Source organism: Pleuronectes platessa, chromosome 3 (assembly GCF_947347685.1).
Source record: "Pleuronectes platessa chromosome 3, fPlePla1.1, whole genome shotgun sequence".
In the NCBI taxonomy this organism is placed as follows: domain Eukaryota; kingdom Metazoa; phylum Chordata; class Actinopteri; order Pleuronectiformes; family Pleuronectidae; genus Pleuronectes; species Pleuronectes platessa.
This window is the reverse complement of record NC_070628.1, coordinates 11,631,970-11,655,075: the sequence shown is the minus strand read 5'-3', so window position 1 is coordinate 11,655,075 and position 23,106 is coordinate 11,631,970. Positions and strand designations below refer to the sequence as shown.

At 40.9% G+C, this 23,106-nt stretch overlaps 4 protein-coding genes across 7 annotated transcripts; 2 read left to right on the top strand and 2 right to left on the bottom strand.

Moving 5' to 3' along the window:
* The first annotated feature begins 1,420 nt into the window (after positions 1-1,420).
* Positions 1,421-7,328, top strand: LOC128434044 (coiled-coil domain-containing protein 149). The gene is made up of 12 exons (XM_053417831.1): positions 1,421-1,645; positions 2,400-2,561; positions 2,682-2,720; positions 2,950-3,057; positions 3,204-3,320; positions 3,759-3,931; positions 4,172-4,244; positions 4,336-4,420; positions 4,519-4,666; positions 4,786-4,862; positions 5,209-5,274; positions 5,575-7,328. Exons 1-12 carry the CDS (start codon positions 1,595-1,597, stop codon positions 6,099-6,101), a joined length of 1,626 nt encoding a protein of 541 aa, XP_053273806.1. The 5' UTR covers positions 1,421-1,594; the 3' UTR covers positions 6,102-7,328.
* A 453-nt stretch (positions 7,329-7,781) lies between these two features.
* LOC128434076 (extracellular superoxide dismutase [Cu-Zn]) lies at positions 7,782-10,745 on the bottom strand. Of its 4 annotated transcripts, none has more exons than XM_053417835.1 (2): positions 10,616-10,745; positions 7,782-8,598 (listed from the first exon to the last, which is right to left on the bottom strand). In XM_053417835.1, coding segments are annotated over exons 1-2 (645 nt in total). In that variant the 5' UTR covers positions 10,618-10,745; the 3' UTR covers positions 7,782-7,955. The 4 variants fall into 4 exon arrangements, with proteins under 4 accessions (XP_053273810.1, XP_053273809.1, XP_053273812.1 ...); XM_053417834.1 differs by lacking the exon at positions 10,616-10,745 and adding an exon at positions 9,188-9,362; XM_053417837.1 differs by lacking the exon at positions 10,616-10,745 and adding an exon at positions 9,118-9,164.
* On the top strand, positions 9,909-18,565 carry LOC128434028 (ATP-dependent RNA helicase DHX15). The gene is made up of 14 exons (XM_053417830.1): positions 9,909-10,107; positions 12,329-12,671; positions 12,771-12,964; positions 13,076-13,235; positions 13,403-13,621; positions 13,716-13,883; positions 14,032-14,118; positions 14,334-14,483; positions 14,608-14,716; positions 14,814-15,005; positions 15,944-16,066; positions 16,869-17,059; positions 17,707-17,876; positions 18,007-18,565. Exons 1-14 carry the CDS (start codon positions 10,046-10,048, stop codon positions 18,122-18,124), a joined length of 2,286 nt encoding a protein of 761 aa, XP_053273805.1. The 5' UTR covers positions 9,909-10,045; the 3' UTR covers positions 18,125-18,565.
* Positions 18,566-19,342: 777 nt separating this feature from the next.
* LOC128430660 (solute carrier family 22 member 7-like) lies at positions 19,343-22,962 on the bottom strand. The gene is made up of 9 exons (XM_053416772.1): positions 22,582-22,962; positions 22,358-22,461; positions 22,116-22,270; positions 21,816-21,984; positions 21,144-21,267; positions 20,798-20,907; positions 20,405-20,619; positions 19,763-19,871; positions 19,343-19,556 (listed from the first exon to the last, which is right to left on the bottom strand). The coding sequence occupies exons 1-9, from the start codon at positions 22,960-22,962 to the stop codon at positions 19,343-19,345; spliced, it is 1,581 nt and encodes a 526-aa protein (XP_053272747.1).
* Positions 22,963-23,106: the final 144 nt, after the last annotated feature.

Below are 23,106 nucleotides of genomic sequence, written 5' to 3'. Positions count from 1 at the left end.
CGACCACTGCAAGCAAGACTGTTACCCCTAAAACGCTTTGTACTCTTTAAGTGAGGTGATTTGTTTTTGAACAACAGAAATGTCGAAGCCATCTCCTCCCAGTGTTACCAGTGCATGACACCGACATTTTCTTATTGACAAAATAACAGCAGTATTGACTAAATGTGCATTTATAACCAGCTACTGTATGAACAGAGTGCCTGATTAGTGGCAAAATGAAATGTAATCACTCCGGATTCCTATGCAAAATGTATACAAATACTAAGTGTTGCTACAATCATGAGGTCTTGTGCTGCTGTATGACTTGAATGCATTTATATGGTTTTATGCCAAATAACGTCTGCTCTCTTTTTACTAACATTTTTCATTTATCTTAAAGATTATATACACGGTTTGCCTTTGAATATAACAGAGGGATCTCTGCCTGCTGCAGAAGCTGAAGCTTAAATGTGTGGCTGCCTTGAATTCGTATGAGGAACTGGAAAGTGGCAAGGGAGGAAAAATGCATATGAAATGTAATGAAATGAATAAAATGCTTTGAAAACATGAAACATGTTGGTGAAACAGCTGGAGGTCAATGATACACCAACAAAGATTAAATCAAAAATAAAATGCATTTAAACTATGGAAGAGGTTCTTTGTTTTATTATCAGACAGTTGAATGTTATTGTGAAACATCTCAAATGGAAAGGAATTGAACCCTACAAAGCAACTAGTGACAAATCAGATCACTGTAAACCTATGGGCATCATTCCTATGGGATCATGTATATTATGAAGCAATATGATAATAAATCAACAAAATAAAACCTGATGGAATATAATAAAACAATAAAGAGGGTGAATTAAATTTAATTAAATTACTCTATTTTATCATACTAGTCATATGAGTACATTTTGGAATGTTTATGCATTGAGTAGATTTAGAAAAGATCTTAAAATCGAATCTAAAAGATTCACAAGATGGGCGAGACCTTGAGAACTTTATGTATGTGCAATTTTCCAATTAAAATGAATAAATTCATACTAAGCAGAACTTTCAGAATATTAGTCTTATAATAAAATGAAACATCTTTACCTTCTCATTTAATTTGTTTTGTGTGCCTATCCAATACACTTTTCTAGAAGCCTGCTGTGTGTGTATTGACCTTCATGAAACAGCAGTTAGTCGTATCTCCTTAGGTTTCATAGAATTCACATTTGTATCCCTAAATATTATTATTAGTTGCTGGGATGGATATTATTCATTAGGTTCTTTTACAGCTAACTTCTCTCATTTTGTTGTCAATAGCAAATATACATGGGATAAGCCATGTTGCTTGTCAGTTAACGTTGGGACAATGAGAGTTCCACACAAATTTGGGTTGTTCCCAGTTTTACGAGGGTCTATAAACGCATCGTGACGCCTCCGTGACGTCACAGGGCCCGGAAGTGATGCAGGTTGTCTGATAATCCGTTTATGATGATGCAAAAGGTCCCTGAACACAACACGAGCCAACATGGGGATGGTTTGATCTGAAACTCACCTCGTGCTTTTATTTACTCGTTATTATTTATTTATCGTTATCGTGATTGTTATCTCTGTGACTGGGAGCATGGATCCGTCAAGGAGGAGTGAGGGTGACTGGCAGGGGCTGATCAACGAGGTGAGACTGGAGCACTGAGGTTATTCCCACTGTAACCCGCTCTGATCATGTACATGCAACACAAATATACAACCACAATCATCTATCTGTATATTCTCTGCGAGTATAAAATGTAATATCCAGGTTAGATTGAGCAAACATCAGTTTTTCTCTCTATGTGTGAGCTATGTACACAAGGAAGTGGGTTTTTCCTGTTTCCTGCACCTGCAGAATAGAGAGTCTGATACAAAACAACATGCACCACACTGTAGGAGTATTGGCAATACATTATTTTTAGTGCATTAATAACACAATCCACAGATGACTGCTGTGGAAAGTAGTTTTACTCAAATATTGCCCTGGTTTCTCAGATGTGTGTATTCCTGGTTTCCTTTGTTTTCCATAAAGTAAAAAGGAATTTTCATCACTGGGTGTTTTTAAAGTTTCTTAAAAAAAATCCACCTATTAAATTAATCATGATAATAATCGTCTAATAATAATAATCAATACTTTGCATAGTACAACTTGCATCATATATAAACACAAGAGAGTATTTGCAAAAGTTACAATTATTATTCTGCTGACATGACTTATGTACTTGTACTAAGATAAAGGATTAGAATACAACATGGATCTCGACCTCAACAGACGGCATGACAAACATCACCTGCAGGGGATCTAATACACCTAATGCCATGCTTATTGTTTCTCTGGTTTTAGTCTAATCATTCACTGTTCACATATCAGGACCTTTAACATCTGTTCCCTCGTGCAGTTTGTAATTTGCAAGCGTAAACTGGAGAGCAAGAAAGAGGCGCTCCTGATCCTGTCGAAGGAGCTGGACACGTGTCAGCAGGAGAGGGACCAGTACAAGCTGATGGCCAACCAGCTCCGCGAGCGGCACCAGGGCCTCAAGAAGAAGTACCGAGAGCTCATCGTAAGACTTCTGTGCTCAGCTATCATCTGTGGGCTCATGGCAGCAAAACGTCAATTGTCCACTATTGAATTGTAAATATGTTACATTTACTGACAGTGTCTTTATTTCTATAACTGATAGGATGGAGATCTCTCTCTGCCTCCTGAGAAAAGAAATCAAGTGAGTGATTTTCTTTGTACATCACTGTCTAATAGAAATACAAACTGGTACTTCAACAGTATTTTTTCGGCGTCAGTAATGATCATTGATCTACTCTTTATTTTTTAGCCTAAAACCCAATTATGACACTTGTGACTATCAGCCCTGCCTCCCTGGACATTGAATCCAGCATCTGGACAAACCCTGAAGTTTTTGATCTAACGTGACATCATGTCTTCATCTTCTTCAGGTGAATTTAGCTCAGTTACTCACGGATTCCAGAGAGAAAAGTCATCAGCTCTCTGAGGAGGTGAAGGAGCTGAAACAGCGACTGGTGGAATCTCAGGGAGATAACAAGGTACCAGGCCCTATCAAATTAGTTTATAATATTAGTTTATTTCACTGTCTCTTTTTTACTCCTGAATACATCTCTAGCATATCCAGTTATGAATCACTTGCAGTCATGAAGTAAAAAGGCCGTTTGTGTGTTTCTTGTTCCTGCAGCTCCTCCGAATGACCATCACCAAACAGAGGCTGGGAGACGAGGAGGTCGGAGCTCGACACTTCCCCGCACACGAGCGAGAGGATCTGGTCCAGCAGTTAGAAAGAGCCAGAGAACAGGTGACGACTGAGGCTCGCTGCGCTGATCGCTCTCATCTCTTTGGTTTTTAATCAGAATAATTCCGGGATATGATTTGATATACTGCAACGCTAGGACGGTATTATTGTCTCTGTTGCTAAAAGTTAAGAGAAAAGATACGCACAAGATACTCAAAGAACAGATCTGCAGGCTCAGGACAGTTGATTTCTTTGAATTCTGATGTAATAAATCTTTGATCCTTTTGTTTATATTCCATTATAATCCAAGCTAGTAAAGAATAAATAAAATGTATTTGGTGTTGTTTAAAGAATCATCAAACTGCGTTTTCCATAATTTCGATTTTAGCAAATACTTTTTTAACACATCTGCTCGTGTGTCCAGCTCAAAACAAAATATTAAACATGGAGCCAGGATGTACCGAGCTCTGTGTAGATGTGTTAATTTTTGTGTCGCTCTAGAACGAGGTGCTGGAGCTCAGTGTGAAGTCGCTCACTGACGAGCTGCAGGACGTGCGAGCAGAGAGAGACGTGTTCCAGCAGAAGGCTCATCGTCTCAATGTGGAAATGAACCACATCGTGGGAAATGATGAGATTCGGTTCCTCGACATTGATGCACTCTGCATGGAGAACAGGTTTGTTACACCTTTTACTTTTATACGTTATGTATGTTATTTGAGTATTTGTGTAATTTTTGGACTAAGAGAGTATAGCAGTGTCCACAGGAACAATCTCCAGGTCGGACACTGTGTTATCCCAGTGATACTTGACTAGTTCAATTAGATTTGATTCAATCATAACTTAATGTGTGAGCGGACTGGTGATAGAACTCCAATGATTTCTGATTAATGTTGATATTGAAACATTTGTTCCAGGTATTTGCATGAACGCCTCACTCAACTGCAGAAGGAGGTCAACTTGCTCAAAACAAATCTGATGAAGTACAAGGTAGCTGCATTTAAATAAAATCCTTTTTAAAGGGGTAATTTTTTCCTTAGCTTCTACATATGCTCAATAATCAATACTTCCTTGATCTCAGAGCGCCCTGGAGTGTCGGAAAAACTCTACAATCGGAGGCAAAGCCAACAGCAGCGCTCTGACAGGAGTGCTCTCTGCCAAACAAGGTCAGAGGATCATAAGGTTTAAAACTATCTTACTGCAGTTTGAATGCGTTACAAAAGTGTAGCTGAACTGTCACTGATGTGTGTGTGTGTGTGTGCAGTGAAGGAATTGTTGCTCTCTGAAGAAAACGGCTGCAGTTTGCCGGTGACTCCTCAGTCCATCTCAGACCTCAAGTCTCTGGCCACAGCTCTGCTGGAAACCATCCATGAGAAGAACATGGTCATTCAGCACCAGCGGCAAATCAATAAGTACTGATATCGACTAGCATCAATTTCATCTTGAGGCTAGAGTAAAACATTCTTTTTGAGGTTCTAATTTGTATATGAATAAATAACTTGAATGATTGGTGGAATTTTTCCTTCATTAGGATTCTTGGAAATCGAGTAGCGGAGCTGGAGAAGAAACTTAAAGCACTTGAGATGTCGGGATTATGGAGCCTGCCAGGTGGATATATAATAGTCTTAATATATTAAGACTATTAAATAAATACACATATGTAAATATTCTGTACAATAATTCATCTGTGTTATCATTTTCTTTGGCCTTCTGCTTCTGGCTTCCTGAAGGCCTGACTTATAATGTGTCTCTGGGAATTTTTGGTGGTATGTTCTTCTATTAACTTTCAACCTCTTAAATCTTCATCTTTATCGTCCCTCACGTCTCATCTGTGTTGCATTCAATTTACTCCTCTACATCCAATTGAACCGCATCAGATATTCGTATACAGATGACAACATGTTTGAGAACTGTCATACAGGAGCTAACTCAGTGTCATACATTGTACTGACAGGAGGAAAAGAGGCCGTCATCATGAACCCTCAGCCGACAGAGTCACCACAGTCTCCTGCACAGGAAGGTGAGTAGACAGTTCACAGGCCAGATCAAGGCTGGACAACTGAGGGAAGACCACACATGAGTTTTTACTAAGAATAAGGTCATTTAAAGAAATAAAAATGAAAATATAGATTTATAGACGTTTGTAGATGTTTATAGTTTATGAAGTGTCAGATCAGGTGAGGTGAATCTTCCTGAGCACCAAACTCCCATCAGGCCCCGGCAGCGAGAGACCTCCTCAGAGAGGGGCCTTCACACAATCTTTATCCATCTGTACTAAAACTTTATTTCCTGAATGTTCTTCTTCTGTCCACACTCACAGCTGATAAAGGACCCGAAGACAAACCTGCCATGCAGCAGATCTCCCCAGAAGTTCAAGTCCAAGAAAGTGAAATACCCGAAGCATCTGATTTTCATGAAGAGGCACCGCTGCTGCCGTCCAGCGAGGAGACGTCCCCACAGAAGCCTTCGCACCAGTCGGATGATGAAGAGCCGGCCAGCCCTCAGATGGAAAATCCAAACAATGACACACAGATCGCTGTGGATTTAGCTGCTTTAACACAGGAAGAGGATTTACTGAGCGATCCCCTTCCCTCTGTGACGGAGGTGAACGCACCTCGTCCGTCAGACCACGACACACAACTGAATTTACCCGACTCCGACCCGACAGGCGGAGGAGAGTCGGATGAAGCTGAAACTGTCGAAGCTGAGTGTGTTATCACAGAGGAAGACATTGACGTTGCTTCGTCCTCCGCGGCCGCTGGTGAGAAGCAGCAGGACGTCGCCGAGCCAAACCAGCAGGCAGAGCTTTCAGATGAGACTGAGGTCTGTGTCGGTCAGGAAGTCTGACGTCTTCCAGGAGCCGCTTACAGATTGCACAGCATCAGGAGAAAATGTAACAACGGTAATTACTGAAGATTCATTTATAATGTAATGATACTTAATTTATTTTGTATTAATAATGAGGATTACAAAGGATAATTTAGCTGATAGGCTGAACAGACTGTCTATGATTGTGTTGTCAGTGGCCCATGCATGAAAGTTCATGGTTGTCTACAGTCCTGATTACATCACTTTATGTTTCTCTCTTTCCTCTAAAGATGTTTGTAGAAAAGAAATGTGTTCACACAGTTATCACAACACTTCCATTGATATTATATCCCCAAGAATGTTAATCAAGCCTAAGAAATAAGTGATTATACTACTTGTGCTTTCATGTATTCAAACCGTTGAACCTGATGAATTATACTACATGACCAACAGAATGTGAACGACCCAATGTGAGTCTTAAACGCCTCATTTTCAAGACTGGGGACATTAAAATGCTGCTGTAATGCGCTGAACTCTTCCAGGACAGATTTCCACAAGAGCCTGGGCTCAAGAGATTTAGCCGGGGAATTAGTGAGGTTAGGCAAGGATGTGGGATTTTATCCAAAAACTTGTTTTGAGGTCAGATCTCTGGAAGCTAAGTCATGTCCTTCTGCACACAGCTTGTATAAGACCAGTTCTTTCCGGACCTCCCTTTATTCTCAGTGGACTTCTTGTGTTGACACAGGAAAATATTTTTTCCCAAAAATGTTGGCACAAGCTGAACAAACTGTGTCAGAGGCGTAAAGTGGAGGATCTGTGAAGAAGTAAACAAGGACTGTCGATGAGGCGTGGAGAATTAGAATTGTCTTCATATGATTAAAAAATGTCAGCCTCACTGTGGATCAGCTCAGCTCTTCAGACTCAGAGTCTGGATTCAAACACCAGAGAAGGAGAATGTAATATGTTTCAGTTTCCTGAAGAAAGACAAACATTCCTGCTATGGGCTGATCTTCATCAGAAAGTTGTCGGTTTCCACCTCGGTCCATTCTTTACCATTGATTTTTTTTAAAAAAAGCCCGATGTTATTGATTCATCGGCCATTTATTTCAAGTCACTCAAACATAATAGAAACAATTCTGGTGTTACACACTGGAGCCACGTAGATTACCAGCACTAATGTCTCACCTGTGCTTTTGTGTATCGTATACGTGTTAAATGTGAACAATTAAATCATATATTTGTGGAAAATAAACAATTTTAAACTACTGCTTTTGGGAAAACAGTTTTTTATGCAATACAAATGAGATATTATAGAATATAGGATTTGATATATTGTGTTCTCTGTAAATATAGTTTAAAGGAGACATATTATATTATTTCACATTTTTAATGTTTAGGTTTAGTCAGAAAACGAATCACTTTCCTCAGTGTCCATTGCATGACTAACCAGCTGGTCCACTCCATTGTGATTGGTCAACAGCCTCCAGTGTAACAGGAAATGTCATCCTCCTCTCTTTATCTGGCTCTTTTCGGGGGGTGAGACTAACCACAAGGGTTGTATTATGCAAATGTAGGGGATTGTGTCACATGACATCCAGGAAGTATAGGCCCAGTATGTAACAGTATGTAAAACAGCCTCTTATGTGAGGTTTTATAAAAGGAATCTAACTGAGAAAAGTCAATAAACAAACCAAATAATTATACATCCTCTGGGAACCATGAATTTCTCTATCTTATTTATTTTCAATCCATCAAAAGTGTTGTTCCAACCAAAATTGTATGGCATTGACATAAGAATATTGTCGTTTTCAGTACATTTGATAATCAGACACAGAATACAACACAAAGGCAAAATCTGTGAAATGATTTACACTATGTACCGTGACTGCGGCACTAATTCCCCCTCAGCAGATTGTTTTGAAGCTGCTCGTGATACATATTCCACAGAGTGGCTGGGTAAATCCCAATAACACAACAACCAATCCTCCGACCTGCGTTTCCATTCAGCAGGCTGCCCTCGTCTCCACCGAGGCCCAAGTCATCCATCTTTTCGTGCACCACCACGGCTCTTCCAATCACGGACAGCCCTCCGAACAGCGTAGCCTCCATTTCCATTAACATGTGGATTTTTCCTCCCTGGGGTTGAAAGTTCCCAAAGTCCCCCGGGTGGTTTGGATGATGCTCATCTCTCGGATTGTAGTGGCCACCGGCGGCTTTACATTCCTGGCCCAGGTCACCGTACTGGTGGATGTGCACAGCTCTGTGCGGCTCTGGAGTGACATCAGTGGGGAAACCTTTGAGCCGGAAGATGACATTGAGTTTTCCGTCCGGGTGATCCTGTTTGAACAGCACATGACCGTACACTCTGGGCACGCCGTCCGGCAGTGAGTTGATGGGTCTTAGTTTGCAGGCTGCATACATGGTGCCATTTTGCATCGTGACCTCTGGTGGGGCCAAAATGTTAGGGTCGGCTGAAACACATTGTTGACGGACAGCCAGCAGAACAAACAGAGCAGCCCCCAACAAATGCTCTGACCTGAAAAATACAATTACAATTATTAGCACATTGTGTAAAATTAAAAAACTTATGTAAAAGCAGCAACAACAATGTACAGAAAGTTAAAAAGTCTTGCATGACTTAACACTGAGCACACAAATATCGAAAACAAGGGATTAATGCATGTTTTTATGTTAAATATGAATCTAGAAAAACTATGGAGTATCTAACGCAGTAAAAAGGAACATTTTCCTATATAATTTCAATTTCTTTACAACATACTCTGATAAAAGTATGCAAAAAGAGTGCAATATTGCCCTCGGAGTAAAAGTAAAACCCAGCAGATCCGTTTATCTCCTGAAAAAATGTCCTCGGGCTGTTTTCCAACCTGACATCCTGTTGTAAAGGATCAAATGTCCCAGGGCACATCACACTTACCTCTCTACAGACACGGCTATTTAAACTGGATACACACAAAAGGAATATTAACAGTGCTTTATATTTTTCCATGAGAAAGAATAAGCTGAATAACAGATGAAGTGTGCGAACGGCTTTTACCACGAGAAAAACACGTTCTAATCCTGTAAAGAGAGTTGAAACTGAAGCCCTGAGTTCAGAGTCCACTTACCTGTGTAAACGCATTTTCACAAAATAAATAAAGATCCTGGAAAAGCTGGAAGTGTTTGTGGTTTCTCTGCTGCTGGAGCCGTGTCTCAGTTTATACTCTGAATATGTTTCATAAAAGTCTTGTATAAGAGTGAGGGGGCGTTACTCTGCTGAGGGTGGAGCAGATCAGCTGATCCACAGAATTTTTAACTTGTTTTTTTATGGGCCTGATCCTTTGACAAGTATGTACGAGTTGGGAATGCATTTTGTAAAAAACGTAATTTAACCCTATCCTGTAAAAAAGAAATCTAATGATGACAAATCAGCCCCGACAAACCTCCCTTGAGACCCTGGTGGTTTCATCATTTTCCAAGACATGCACTCATGGATCAGTATAAATGATTAGCTGGTTAATTGGTTAAATTAATGATTAACAGAAAAGTGATAAGCAACCAATTGAATGATTGTAATCTCTTCATGGAAACAACAACAACAACAAATGTTGGCCAGAAAAAAACATTTCAACCTGATAACTTGGTGTAATGAGGCTCATTTTGACAGTGGATCATTGAATAAATAATTGTCAGATGCACAGATCTTGATAAGAACCAATGGTGGCAGCCTCACATGACGCGATGAATCAAATCATGTCAACTCAGATGCTGTGGAATAAACATCCAGGGAAACTCCTGGAGCTCTCAGAGAAGGAGATGAACCCTCCGGACCAGCAGGTGGCGGTAAACGAATCGTGTAAAACCTAATGTGAAAAAGAGGAAAACAGGAACGCGCAGGAATCAGGAAGCTAGCTGCCGATCGATCTCCCGGCGGAATTGTGTCGGCGTTAATTGATTTGAGTGAATCCAGTTTTCCTCCCGTGAAGATGTCTAAAAGACACCGGCTGGATTTAGGCGATGACTACTCCAATAAGAAGAGGTCTGAGGGGTAAGAGCTGCTCCACACCGCTGCGGTGCTAGCCCACTGCTAGCTGATGCTAGTAGCCCGGCTAACCTTTACTAGGACCCGAGACAATGTAGCAGCGGGTGTTACTGTTGTAGCTGCGCTCTGTCGCTTGTTCTTAGCACCCCCCCCACATCTCTCTGTTTTATTTCATCGTCTTGAATAGAATGATACGTCAATGTGAGCAGTTGCTAACGAAGTCTCGAGCTAACGAACGTAGCCTTGACGTTCTCCTCACTGCTGAGACACGTGCGTGCGGCTCACCTCAATTTAGCGCGGTGCTAACAACATTCATGAACAATTAGCCGACTGGTGTGACCCACACGTCAGTATTGACAGTATTTGGTTTTTAAAACGACAATGCAGCTGCGCCTATGTTATTAAAGTAAGGTCTGTTGACACAAGCATTACGCTAGCATGCTAGTTAACGGCAGTCAGAAGAGGTAAAGCAGAAAAGCCAACGTTTGTATTAAATATTCATTAGCTTGCTCACATATTGGATCTTTAAGAGATTCGTCAACAATATCCCCAGTGTCTTATATGAGTCTTTATGTTGATCCAGGATTTGCTTGCTGTCATCGTCCTGTCCAAACAGTCATGTACAACAATCCCTTTGAATGCAGTGGTGGGTGGGTGTGTGTTGGGGGGGTGGACTTAAAAACTTGATCCAGAAGTTAATCTGAATGAATATGAGACTCAAGCAGTCTGACATGATCCGAACAAGTGGAGATCTTACAGTGTTACTGTCAGTTTATCACAACTTGATAGAATGATTTTTTTTTTGTAGTGTCATGCACATTATATACCCACAGACACCATTATATATTGCATTTTACCTATTTGTTTTAGAAAATGTAAGAACAGAGTGAAGGAAACATGAGTAGAAGCATCAGTAACAATAATTAGCAAATCGATCATCCTGAGGTTTTATTTCAACATTTAGAAACAAATGTAGCCGATTTATAATTTCTGAATTTCCCACGGGATTAATAAAGTATCTATCTATCTATCTATCTATCTATCTATAAGCATTACAATTAAACAAACCATTTCCTTCTGTAATCAATACACCAGGGAAGGTCTGCATTTTGAAACAGGCATTTCTTGTAATATGGTTATTCTGAATTCAGCACAATGGCAAATGTGTTTTCATTCCCAACTTTTTAATTCACACAAACTCTCCTTGTTTCCATGTTCTGCAGTTGATGGCAAAACGTTTTATACTATTGAGTGCTCAGGCCTTGTATATGTATATGTACGATTTAAGAGTGATTACAAAATTGAACCTGTCCTTTTAATCAGGTAGTTGTATGTCCAACACAAATCAGGTAATAGAAAAGGGAAAAAAAGTATAAATGCCTCACGTTTTGAGAGTTATGGCATTTAAAAGGTTTAGATATTTAAATAGAATTGATAATAGCATCCATAAACGCAATTTTCCAAAAAAGTTCACGTGTCGTTGATCTGAAATTCATTTAGAAACAAATGTAGCCGAGCTATAGGCATTAAAATCAAACAAACCATTTCCTTCTTTCATTAATACACCAGGGAAGGTCTGCATTTTGAAACAGGCATATCATGTAATATGGATATTCTGAAATCAGCACAATGGCAAATGTGTTAATCATTCCCATACTTTAATTCACACAAACTCTCTCCTTGTTTCCATGTTCTGCAGTAGAAATGGCAAAAAGGTTTTATACTATTGAGTGCTCAGGCCTGGTATAACAGAACTTTAAACAAAATCAGAGGGCAGACTTGAGTCCCTCATCATCTCCATTAGGGAATATGTCAGGACATGTACGATTTAATAGTGATGCAAAATGTGAACCTGTCCTTTTAGTCAGGTAGTTGTTTGGCCAACAATATATCAGGGAATAGCAAAGAAATAAGAAATGCTTTCACTGTTTTTGAGAGTTATGGCATTAAAAGGTTTAGCCTTTTAAATAGAATTGATCATAGCATCCAGAAACACTTTTCCAAAAAGTTCACATGTCGTTGACCTGAAATTTAATGATAATAAAGTGACTAAAAACAAACTTGATTTCTTGACATCAGCCGAAGTCCAACTAACTCTACCATTATAAAACCGCAGCGAGAGACCATTTGAGTCAGTTATCCTTTACAAATTGGAAAATTAGATTTCCATTTGGATTTCTTTGCGAAGCAACATGTTTTTAAAGTCTTGCTGCGCTCGTTTGAACAGGAGAGATCGGGACCGTGACAGAGACCGTGAGGACCGCTCCAGGGACAGGGACCGAGATAGGGATCGGGATCGGGACAGAGACCGGGATAGAGACCTGAAGCCCGCCGCTGCTCCGCCTACCATCCCGGCAGCTATGCCAGGCGTAATACCGCTCAAGCAGCTGTTGGTGCAGCAGCAGATCAATCCATACACCAACCTACCGCACACACCACGTTTCTATGAGATCCTCAAGAAGAGGTTGCAGCTTCCAGTGTGGGAGTACAAGGAAAGGTTTACCGATATCATCACAAGCCATCAGAGCTTTGTCCTTGTCGGAGAGACTGGCTCTGGGAAGACGACACAGGTTGGAAAGCTCATCTCTCGTATCATTTGTATTGTACATTAAAAAGGTTCCTGTGGTTTATGCTCAAAGTTTTATAATTTCAATATCTTCAATCTCCAGATCCCACAATGGTGCGTGGACATGGTGAAAGGCTTGCCTGGTCCGAAGCGAGCGGTGGCCTGTACACAGCCCAGAAGAGTGGCCGCCATGAGTGTGGCTCAGAGGGTGGCAGATGAAATGGACATCATGCTCGGACAGGAAGTGGGTTACTCTATTCGATTTGAGGACTGTAGCTCTGCCAAGACCATACTAAAGTAAGTGATTCAGGGTTGCTATTGCATAATTTCCACTAAAGACCAGCCTTTACTTATTTGTTTTAATCCATATTGTCTTAATCTAACAAATCATATTTGATATTTCTTCAGGTACATGACAGACGGTATGTTGCTAAGAGAAGCTATGAATGACCCCCTGCTGGAGCGTTATGGTGTGATCATTCTGGACGAGGCCCACGAGCGAACTCTGGCCACAGACATCCTGATGGGAGTACTCAAGGAGGTGGTGCGTCAAAGAGCAGATCTAAAGGTATTCTTCATTTTTGAATCAAGGATAATGATTCCCTTTCTGTGTGAATGTTTTGCAACAGGATATTTTGATATTTTCCTATTGATCCAGGCACACAATAGTTTCAATTTACTTCTATATGGAAATGTATTGGCAGACTTGTGAAACTTGGTTTCCTTGGTTGACAGGTGATTGTCATGAGTGCCACTCTCGATGCTGGGAAGTTCCAGATTTACTTTGACAACTGCCCCCTGCTGACGATTCCTGGACGTACACATCCCGTGGAGATCTTCTACACCCCAGAGCCCGAGCGAGATTACCTCGAGGCAGCGATCCGCACTGTCATCCAGATTCATATGTGCGAGGAAGATGAAGGTGACTGCCTGCTCTTCCTCACTGGTCAAGAGGTAAGACTTGTGGTGCTGATATTACTGGTCCAGTGAGAAACGTTGTTATTATCACCGTCTTGAACAGCAAAATTAAATCAAAACTTCCTTTCAGGAAATTGACGAGGCCTGCAAACGAATCAAGCGTGAGGTTGATGACCTTGGACCTGAAGTTGGGGACATCAAAATCATTCCACTGTATTCAACGCTGCCTCCACAGCAACAGCAGAGGATCTTTGAGCCTCCTCCTCCAAGGAAGCCTAATGGTGCAATAGGAAGAAAGGTACAATTGAAATTACATAGAAATATAGATATAATTACAAGCTATATTCAAATCAATTCAATTTGACTCCTTTTGAATGATTTCACGTGAGGCATCTGTTTGCACCACTTGGAAAGAGGATATCTGACGGACTGTTGATTCTTCACAGGTCGTGGTGTCAACAAACATTGCTGAAACGTCTCTAACAATCGATGGCGTGGTGTTTGTCATTGATCCTGGATTCGCCAAACAGAAGGTGGGTTAAGAGTTGCTCATCTGATTATTACTCAAGCTTATGCACTTTGTTCTATATCAAATCTGTATTAAAAAATAGTTGGAGTCATTCTTTAAAACTAAGTTTTGATGTTTTCTTGTCCTTTCAGTCCCCTTTTTTATTAACGTTACACTGTAAAAACCTGCAATTCTCTGTTCAGCTGTTTCACTTAAATATTCTTGTGACCATGTGTGCAGGTGTACAATCCTCGTATCAGAGTGGAGTCTTTGCTGGTCACAGCCATCAGTAAAGCTTCCGCCCAGCAGAGGGCGGGACGAGCCGGCAGAACACGTCCAGGAAAGACTTTCCGTCTCTACACGGAGAAAGCCTACAAAACAGAGATGCAGGTGAGAGCCAACAGCATCATTAACAGAAGGGAGAAAAAAATATATATTTCTTTATGTCTCTTTCATTTATCTTCTCCGATTTGAATTATCAGATTTGTTTAACACAGTGATCATCTCTCTCCAGGATAACACATACCCTGAGATTCTACGATCCAACCTGGGCTCTGTGGTGCTGCAGCTGAAAAAGCTCGGCATTGATGACCTGGTGCACTTTGACTTCATGGATCCACCAGGTCTGTTAGACTGCATTAAAGGAAAATTAACAATGCAGAGGTTTGTAGTTGGGCAGAACCATCTGACCTTTTGTGTGTCCCCTCCCTCTAACCGCAGCCCCTGAAACCCTGATGAGGGCCCTGGAGCTGCTGAATTACCTCGCGGCGCTCAACGACGACGGTGACCTGACGGAGCTGGGATCCATGATGGCCGAGTTTCCCCTGGACCCCCAGCTGGCCAAGATGGTCATTGCCAGCTGCGAGTTTAACTGCTCTAACGAGATCCTTTCCATTACTGCCATGCTGTCAGGTAATGCCCAGAACTGGGCTGATCTCCCTTGCCTTCCGTAGGCTCATTCTTTCTGGGATGGAAACGCTACTGTTCACTGGCGGTGTTGAAACGAAGCGTCTCACATAGAATTTAGTTTGTGTGCGGCATTATCGTTGAGAATACACACTGAGTCACAGACCAGTGTGAGCCTCAATTCTAGTTTAACCAAATTTACCAATATGACCATCTTGCCATCATCATGTGGAGTTTGTTTGAGTAGTGAAGTTTGTAGTTTATTAACGAGCTGTGCAACAAATGTTTTACAAAACATTGCATGTTATCACCTAAAAGCCTTTTTTTAATCCACAATTTTAGTTATGGTTCAAATACATTTAACTCTGGACAGCTTAACCTAAATGGTAAATCAATCTGGAACTTTGTTTAAATTTTAGGGTTAAATTTAGCCTCAATGTACAGTATGTTTACTGGTTTACTGAATAGAGAGTGAGGATTCATCACCAAAGCATGTGGATAGGGCAGGAACCACTAAAATGTTTTATTTGTCATATTTCATAATTTTCTTTTCATTCAAATTATCAAATGTGATTTTTAACAGTTATGTGTAGCCTTAACACACGATCTACTCTCTGAAAGTCTCAACCTCATTGTGTCTCGGTCAGATTTCTGAATCTTGAAAGTTAAACATTGCTTGTGTCCCTAACACTTTGTAGTTGTGTGAAAACTCTTGTTTTACAGATGTGGTTAAATGACCCCCCCTCTCTACCAGCTAATAGCCAGTACAGTTGGGAATGACCATGAGAAAAGACTGCTGCCCCATTTGATAGAGCTTGTGGTCCTGCCCTGTCCCAACGCAGTGTCGAGTGCCCTAGCATCATAGGCTTTGCTCCCCTATTTCTGTGAATCTGTGACTCATCCCTATGGGCGGCTTTGTTGGGGCCCATACCAACCTTGTTTAGTCCCACAGTGTTTTGTCCGCCCCACGGAGGCTAAGAAGGCAGCCGACGAGTCCAAGATGAGGTTTGCTCACATCGACGGAGACCACTTGACGCTGCTCAACGTCTATCACGCCTTCAAACAAAGTGAGCAACAGTCTAAATGTTTTTTCATGTCCCGGCACTGAAAGGTTTGCATTGATTAATATAACATAAGCTAAAGCCCTATCTCGCAATGATAAAGATATAATATGAAACAGTTCTTCATTAAGACCATTAGCCCTTTGTTATATTAGTTTTTTCACCGGTGTACTTGCACAGTGTTTCCATCAATGTTCCCCCCTGAAAAATTCAAGCTAACAAAACGCTTCCATTTTGTCGCCTTTTTTAAAAGCGTCGTATCCACTTTAGCTGTGGCTTTGCCCTATGCTCTGACTTCTGGGGCAAACGATGTATGAAGGAGGAAAACCCCTCTGCTAGCCAGTTAGCAATCCTGCTAAATAACAGACAGTCAAATGCAGATCAAAACATAAGCTCCTTGGCAGGGGTAGATATGTTGGCTCCAGCGTGTAGCTTGAAACTGTGATTTAAAGTGAAGGAATAAAAAAATATATATCACTAAATTGCTTCTTAGAGCAAATTATGTAAATAAATGTTGTCTTAACATGTTTAAATATTCTGCATTTCACATTTTACCCATTGTTAATATAAACAAATAGTGCAGCTTTGAGTTTACTGTAAACATATAATGCTTCTCCTCCCTCCCACTCACAGAGACCAGAGAGTCTGTTTGAATTATTGTTTTGCCTTTGTGTCATTTTATTTTATTTTATTTTGGATATTTTTTGTGCAACCAATGTAAGTAGTCTGGAGCCCTGCTGGTACAGAAGTGCAATGACCTGTCGCTGAACTAAATATCTGATCACTTGCTTTATATGTTATCTTCCAGACCATGAGTCGAACCAGTGGTGCTATGACAACTTCGTCAACTACCGTTCACTGATGTCTGCTGACAACGTGCGGCAGCAGCTGTCCAGGATCATGGACCGCTTCAACCTCCCCCGGCGGAGCACGGAGTTCACCAGCAGAGATTATTACATCAACATCCGCCGGGCGCTCTGCACCGGCTTCTTCATGCAGGTGAACATTCACAGGATGATGTCAATGATACTGTTTAACAGCTTATAACACACTGTACTTGCATTATTACTGTGCTTTACTAGATTGTCATTATATTACAACTATATTGTAAATAGGGGAATTGAAAGATTTCTCTGACAATGTCAGGTTAAAATAGAACCCAACCATTTTGGGGGACAGGTGCCGTTATTGATATAAGGGTTACAAAAATTCCCATATGATATATTTGCCTGTGTGTTGGTGTTTGTATGCATAAGATCTTTTTAAGTATTAGGCATTGATTTCTAAGATATCATTATCAAACCCTTATGACAAAAACATGTATTGAGCCTTGATGTTTTACAGTTAAATCAATAATTGTATTATATATATATATATATATATATATATATATATAAATATATAGCTATAAATAAATTGAAATACTAATACAACCAAACATGTATAACTTGAATTAAAGAGAAAATTTATAATATGTTTTTTTTGTTGAAGTATAGACATATGCACATCAGTTTAATTTGTAAAATAATACTTTTAATATTAATGCTTATTTGTATAACAAATGCAGAGACCGATATACAGCTGTAGTTTACAGTACTGATGTTTGTTGTCAGATTTGTTGAGGTCTGTTTTCTCTCGTCCTGCAGGTGGCTCATTTGGAGCGCACAGGTCATTACCTCACAGTGAAAGACAACCAAGTGGTCCAACTGCACCCATCTACAGTCCTAGACCACAAGCCTGAGTGGGTGCTCTACAACGAATTTGTCCTCACCACCAAGAACTACATCCGCACTTGCTCAGACATCAAGCCCGAGTGGTAAGAGTGTTGAGTTTTACTGGTTTTATTATAAATAAATGTTCATAAAGATAAATGAATATAACTGAGCTGAAGTAGCACATGGTATCTGTGGTCATAATCTAACATGGTTCTCTTTCTTTGGTTACAGGCTGGTGAAGATTGCCCCGCAGTACTATGAAATGAGTAACTTCCCACAATGTGAAGCTAAACGACAGCTGGAGCGAATCGTTGCCAAACTAGATACTAAAGAGTATTCCCAGTACTGAATAACAGAAGTGTCCTGGAAAACGGCTGCGTACTATAGTTTTAGATGATTCTGTATCATTGTATCTTAATGTTTAAAAACTTGGCGTTTTGATTTTTATATTTTGTTTGTTTTCCCCCCCCATCAAAGTTTATTCTGTAAGAGTAATGTCAGATTTAATATCAGCAGCAAGTATTGGACCTGGCTTTGAAGATTTTCCAAAGGAATATCAGAAACATGTCATTTAGATGTGGTGGACTTTACTTTAGGGGACTGTTGAGTCATTTAAAAAAAGATTTGTGCTTGCTATGTTTCTTTAATAAAGGAGCTTTGACCTAATTTCTCTGTACATATTAGTAAAACATGTTGATTGCAAAAGTTGTGTAGTTTGTAGTGCAATTCTTTGCTTTTGTGTTGATGCTAATTTGGTCTAGAAAATAAACACTTGTTTCTTTTGAACCAACACAGGTCGACATGAGCTGCATATTATTAATGCTCATGGTATTTGTCGTACATCATCTTTGTTTCCTTGTGAACACGATGTCTCGGGAACACCTTGTGAGAATTTCTTCAGATTTGGTGTAAACATTCACTAGGACAAGAAGAAATGATTGGATTTTGTCAAAGGTCAAATTGACGTCATGTTCCTGTGAAAGCTACACATCAAGAACACCCATTGGGAATCTTGCACAATCATTCACTTGGATTTTGACCCGTTGTGACTTAATGATGAACTGATTTCAGTTGGTCAAGGTGAACTCGTATACTTCTGCAAAAGTGTTCTATATAATTCACAGATAAACTTTAACTTCTCATTTAGCATAACATAGTTTCTAAGACAAAAAATGTAGTTAAATGGTAGATGACTTTTAAAATGTACAGTATTCAATATTTATACAACTATTTCACTATTCTCTCCCAGAATATACCATTTTTAAACCTTAGGTTAAATGATAGGAATAGGAATCAAAATCAAGTCAAGTTGTATTTCTAGATTTTGTGAAATAATTCACATTTTTATTAAAAGATATTTTCTGGACATTTGGCTTTCACCCAACAGGAGAGAATTAAGTGTACAGGTGGGAGAGAGCGAGATCAGGGAAGACCTACAGCAAACTGCTGGATTGAATCAAGCAGCAGCTGCAAGAGGACTCAAGTAAAATGAATTTTAAACAATTCATACAGATCAGAATGTTAAAACAAATGTTTGTTTACTGAATAATCTAATGCTGGTGGCTTTTTACTTCTGCTGCTCCTCAACGTCCTCTATGGTCTCTGCCAGGCACCTGTTGCGTGTCTCGGCCAGTGTTCTTGCGGCTAGTGCCCCGAGCACAGCCGAACAGCACAGGACAACCTGTGGCAGATCCCTCCACACGTCATCCAGTAAGAGGATGAAAGGAGCCACAGCTACACCAAGTCGAGCCATGGAGGAGTTGTAGCCCATACCTTTCTGTCTAAAAGAAACATTTATAACAAGAATTAGCCATCCTGCCAACAAACCAACCAACCAACGTACAGACATGGGTGGAAACACTATCTGAAGATCTATCCTCTGTCCTGCAGTGTTTGGTTAGCACAACAGTATATATGTTACAGATCAAAATGGGACAGGTTCTGTTCGGCTTGTTGAGACAAAGTTGAAAAGAAGGTATATAGTTACCTCACAACAGTGGGATAGAGCTCAGCGCTGTAGAGCACGACTGTTGAAAAGGATGCTGAAGAGAACCCTTTTCCAATGACTGCCACCACTGTTCTGACCACAGACATATCTGAGAGAAAAGCATCACATTTAGTAGGTTTCAATTCCTTACATATTTCAGTGTGTGGTGTAGTATATTTAGCTAAGAGATCTTTTGAACATGGGTATAAAACATAATGACATGTTAATATCCTAACGCGCCTTGATTCTTAGGCTTGGACCTTTAAAAGCTATTCCAGATGTGCTCTGTTAATTTCCTCCTAACCTCTGAACGTTATTTGACCTGCTTATGGAACGGTAAGAGAAGAGGATCTTCAACAGGTCCTTAAATTATAGGAACGACACACACTCAAATTTAGTCAGAGACTCTATGGGTGACGTCATTTTATCTCTGAACTCCTCTATAAGAATCATTGTCTTCCAGAGACAAGGCAGACTTTCCCTATTGGCTTGTGATGTCTCCGGGTATACCATGGTGCCCGCCCTGACCTGTGAAACTTCTGTGTAATAAACTTGAACAATTTGAACAACACTTGAAAGACTCAACAGTAGTGACTACACTGTGCCGTAGATGTGGAGTAGATCTGTGGAAATGAAGGCTACCTTTAGGTACCAGGATGTTGATTCCAAGACAGACGGCGGCCATCAGTAGAGCTCCCACCTCCGTGCATCTCCTGCCGATCTTATCCAGTAAATAGTAGACGGCTAGTTTGGCTGGGACCTCAATCATAGCATAGGTGAACTGAGTGAGGTAGATGTTGAGCTTGAAGCCTGTGATGTTGAAGCTGATGCCGTAAAATGTCGTCGCTATACAAAACCTAGAGGTAGAGCAAAATGGAAACTCATGAAATCGCCTTAACAGTTTGTTGATACACAGTCACTGAGAGTATTTCATCTGTTTCTTTAAAAAGTAAAACTAACCGTCTGATAGGAAACAATAGTTTAAATAGTTTTCAACATAAAGCCACTGGGCTTAAAGGTGAAGTGAATACTCACCACAAAATGCCAGTACTCAGGACCAGTTTCCTCATCTTGGGTGTTCGTACCAGATCGATGTAGGAATATGTTCGATCTCTTTTCTCTGTCACCACAATCGTGGATAGTGTCTGAAACAATGCGAAGGAGTGTTATTTGTCAAACCACATCATGAGTATCAGGTTGGTGTCGAAGAAAATATCAAGATATTTTGAGAATAAGGTCGTAATATTTAGAGAATAATGTAATTGACAGAGAAAATAGTCCTTTTATTATTAGTAAAACCTATTTTGTTATTGTGAGACCTTGAGCCTATAGTTGTTTCCCAGATCATTATCTCTTGAATACACAAATTCAATGTGCCAACCTCTGTCTGAAGTGAGTGAATCTGCTTCTCCCTTTGGTTCATTGTGGCACATCTCTTCAGATACATCTGTGCTTGCTCCAGTTTCCCATTAGCAATGAGCCACCTGGCCGACTCTGGCATCCACCTGATGTTGAAGAAAAAACCTCTTTTAGTCACAATGTACCACACTGTAAATACCTTGTCTTAAACTGTGGGGAACAGGTGAAGGATAAAAGCTTTTTGATTTTCCAATGTTCAACTTTAAATCCACACATGGGTACATGTCACTTAAACATTAACCAGTCGCAGTCTCTCTGGATAACGGCTGAATGATCTCCGTGTTAGATTAAGATTAAGATACATTTATTTGTCCCAAACACATGTACAGACATTCAAAGGCACACTCATGCAATGGAAGGGAAATTTAACTTCTGCTTTTAACCCATCTGGTGCAAGACACACAGAGCAGTGAGCAGCCATGTACGGCGCACGGGGAGCAGATGTTGGGGGAGTAAGGTGCCTTGCTCAGGGGCACTAGACAGGGTAGGGGGAATCCTCTTGGATTTCTGGACAGATCAATCCAGGTTCGTCTTTTTATTGTTTCTCCGTGGAGTCGAACCAGAGACGAACCAGAGACCTTCTCTGCCCATAGTCCAAGTTTCTGCCACTAGTCCACCGCCTCTCGATTCGTACCTCCAGCTGACGATGGACACGAGGAGAGGAGATGTGACGCTGACAACGAGCCACCGCCAGTCAGTCACAAAGTAGCCGATGGTGGCAAACACCGCGCTCCCGAATGTCCACGATAAGCTGTCCACCACTCCCACCAGTTTCCTGTGCTCTACATCCACCCACTCCACGCCTGTAAGGAACAAACACCTCTTCACTTCACAGGGATCATGTCACAGCCTTCAGTGTTAAGACCATTTATTTTCTCTAGATCTGCTTTTAGTCTGTGCAGATAAATTCAGATAATGAACAGAAACGATTTACTGATGGCTGTTGAGACAATGATGATGCCAGTGATGCTGAATCCCGTGAAGAACCTCAGCACGACGAAAATCACATAGCAGGAAGAGAAAGCACTGGCCACAGCGAACAGCGTCCCAAACACGTAGGACACCAGCAGCATGATCCTCCGGCCGAACCTGCGGAAAATCAGGAGGTCTCAAAATGCTGTGTTTCTGATTGGCTGGTAAAGGTTCACACTTTTGTGTTTTTAAGCTGCGTGATACCTGTCACTCAAACCCCCAAAGGTCAAAGCTCCAAACATCACCCCAACAAAGAAGATGGTAGCAGTCGCCTTGTTTTTACTTTTTCGGTCACATACCAGGTCCCACTTAAAACCAAATGAAGAAATGACACAAGTTACTTCTGTTCCCTGAACACAAGTAACTTCTTCATCAAGACAAAGTACATGTTTCCCTTGTGATTTGTAGTAAAGTGTACAGAAGTCTACCTCTGAGGTAATAGTAGATTTGAAGGTGCTGTTGTCGTACACCCATCCATTCCGGCATGACACCGTGGGCAGGTTGGTAACGTTGGAGGAGTCGAGCAGCAGGTGATACTGAGGCTCTGTGAACATCTGACAGGAGCTCGGAGTCCCATCCTCCTGGACCGGAACACCGACAATAAGTTTCTCAGCCTGCGACAGATTCCTAAAAATACCTCCGTCATCCAGCCAGCGGATGTCGCAGTGGTGAGAGGGCACGGCCGCGATGAAGTTGTTCAGCATGAAGTGGCAGGGCAGCGTGAAGCGGCCGAGGAAGCTGATCGCAATGATCATTATCTGAAATCTTCCAAATCCATTGATGTCGGCGAGGATGTTCTCAAACCTCATGGTGGCTTCTCGTGGTGCAAAGTGTCTTCCTTTCAGATCGGAGCATCACAAAAAACCCACAGGGTAACCTTTGGTTTTTGATTTTCCCAAGAGCTGCTGTCTTAAAGTTGAAAAGGTAAATGTTTTACCTCCCTTAACCACTCA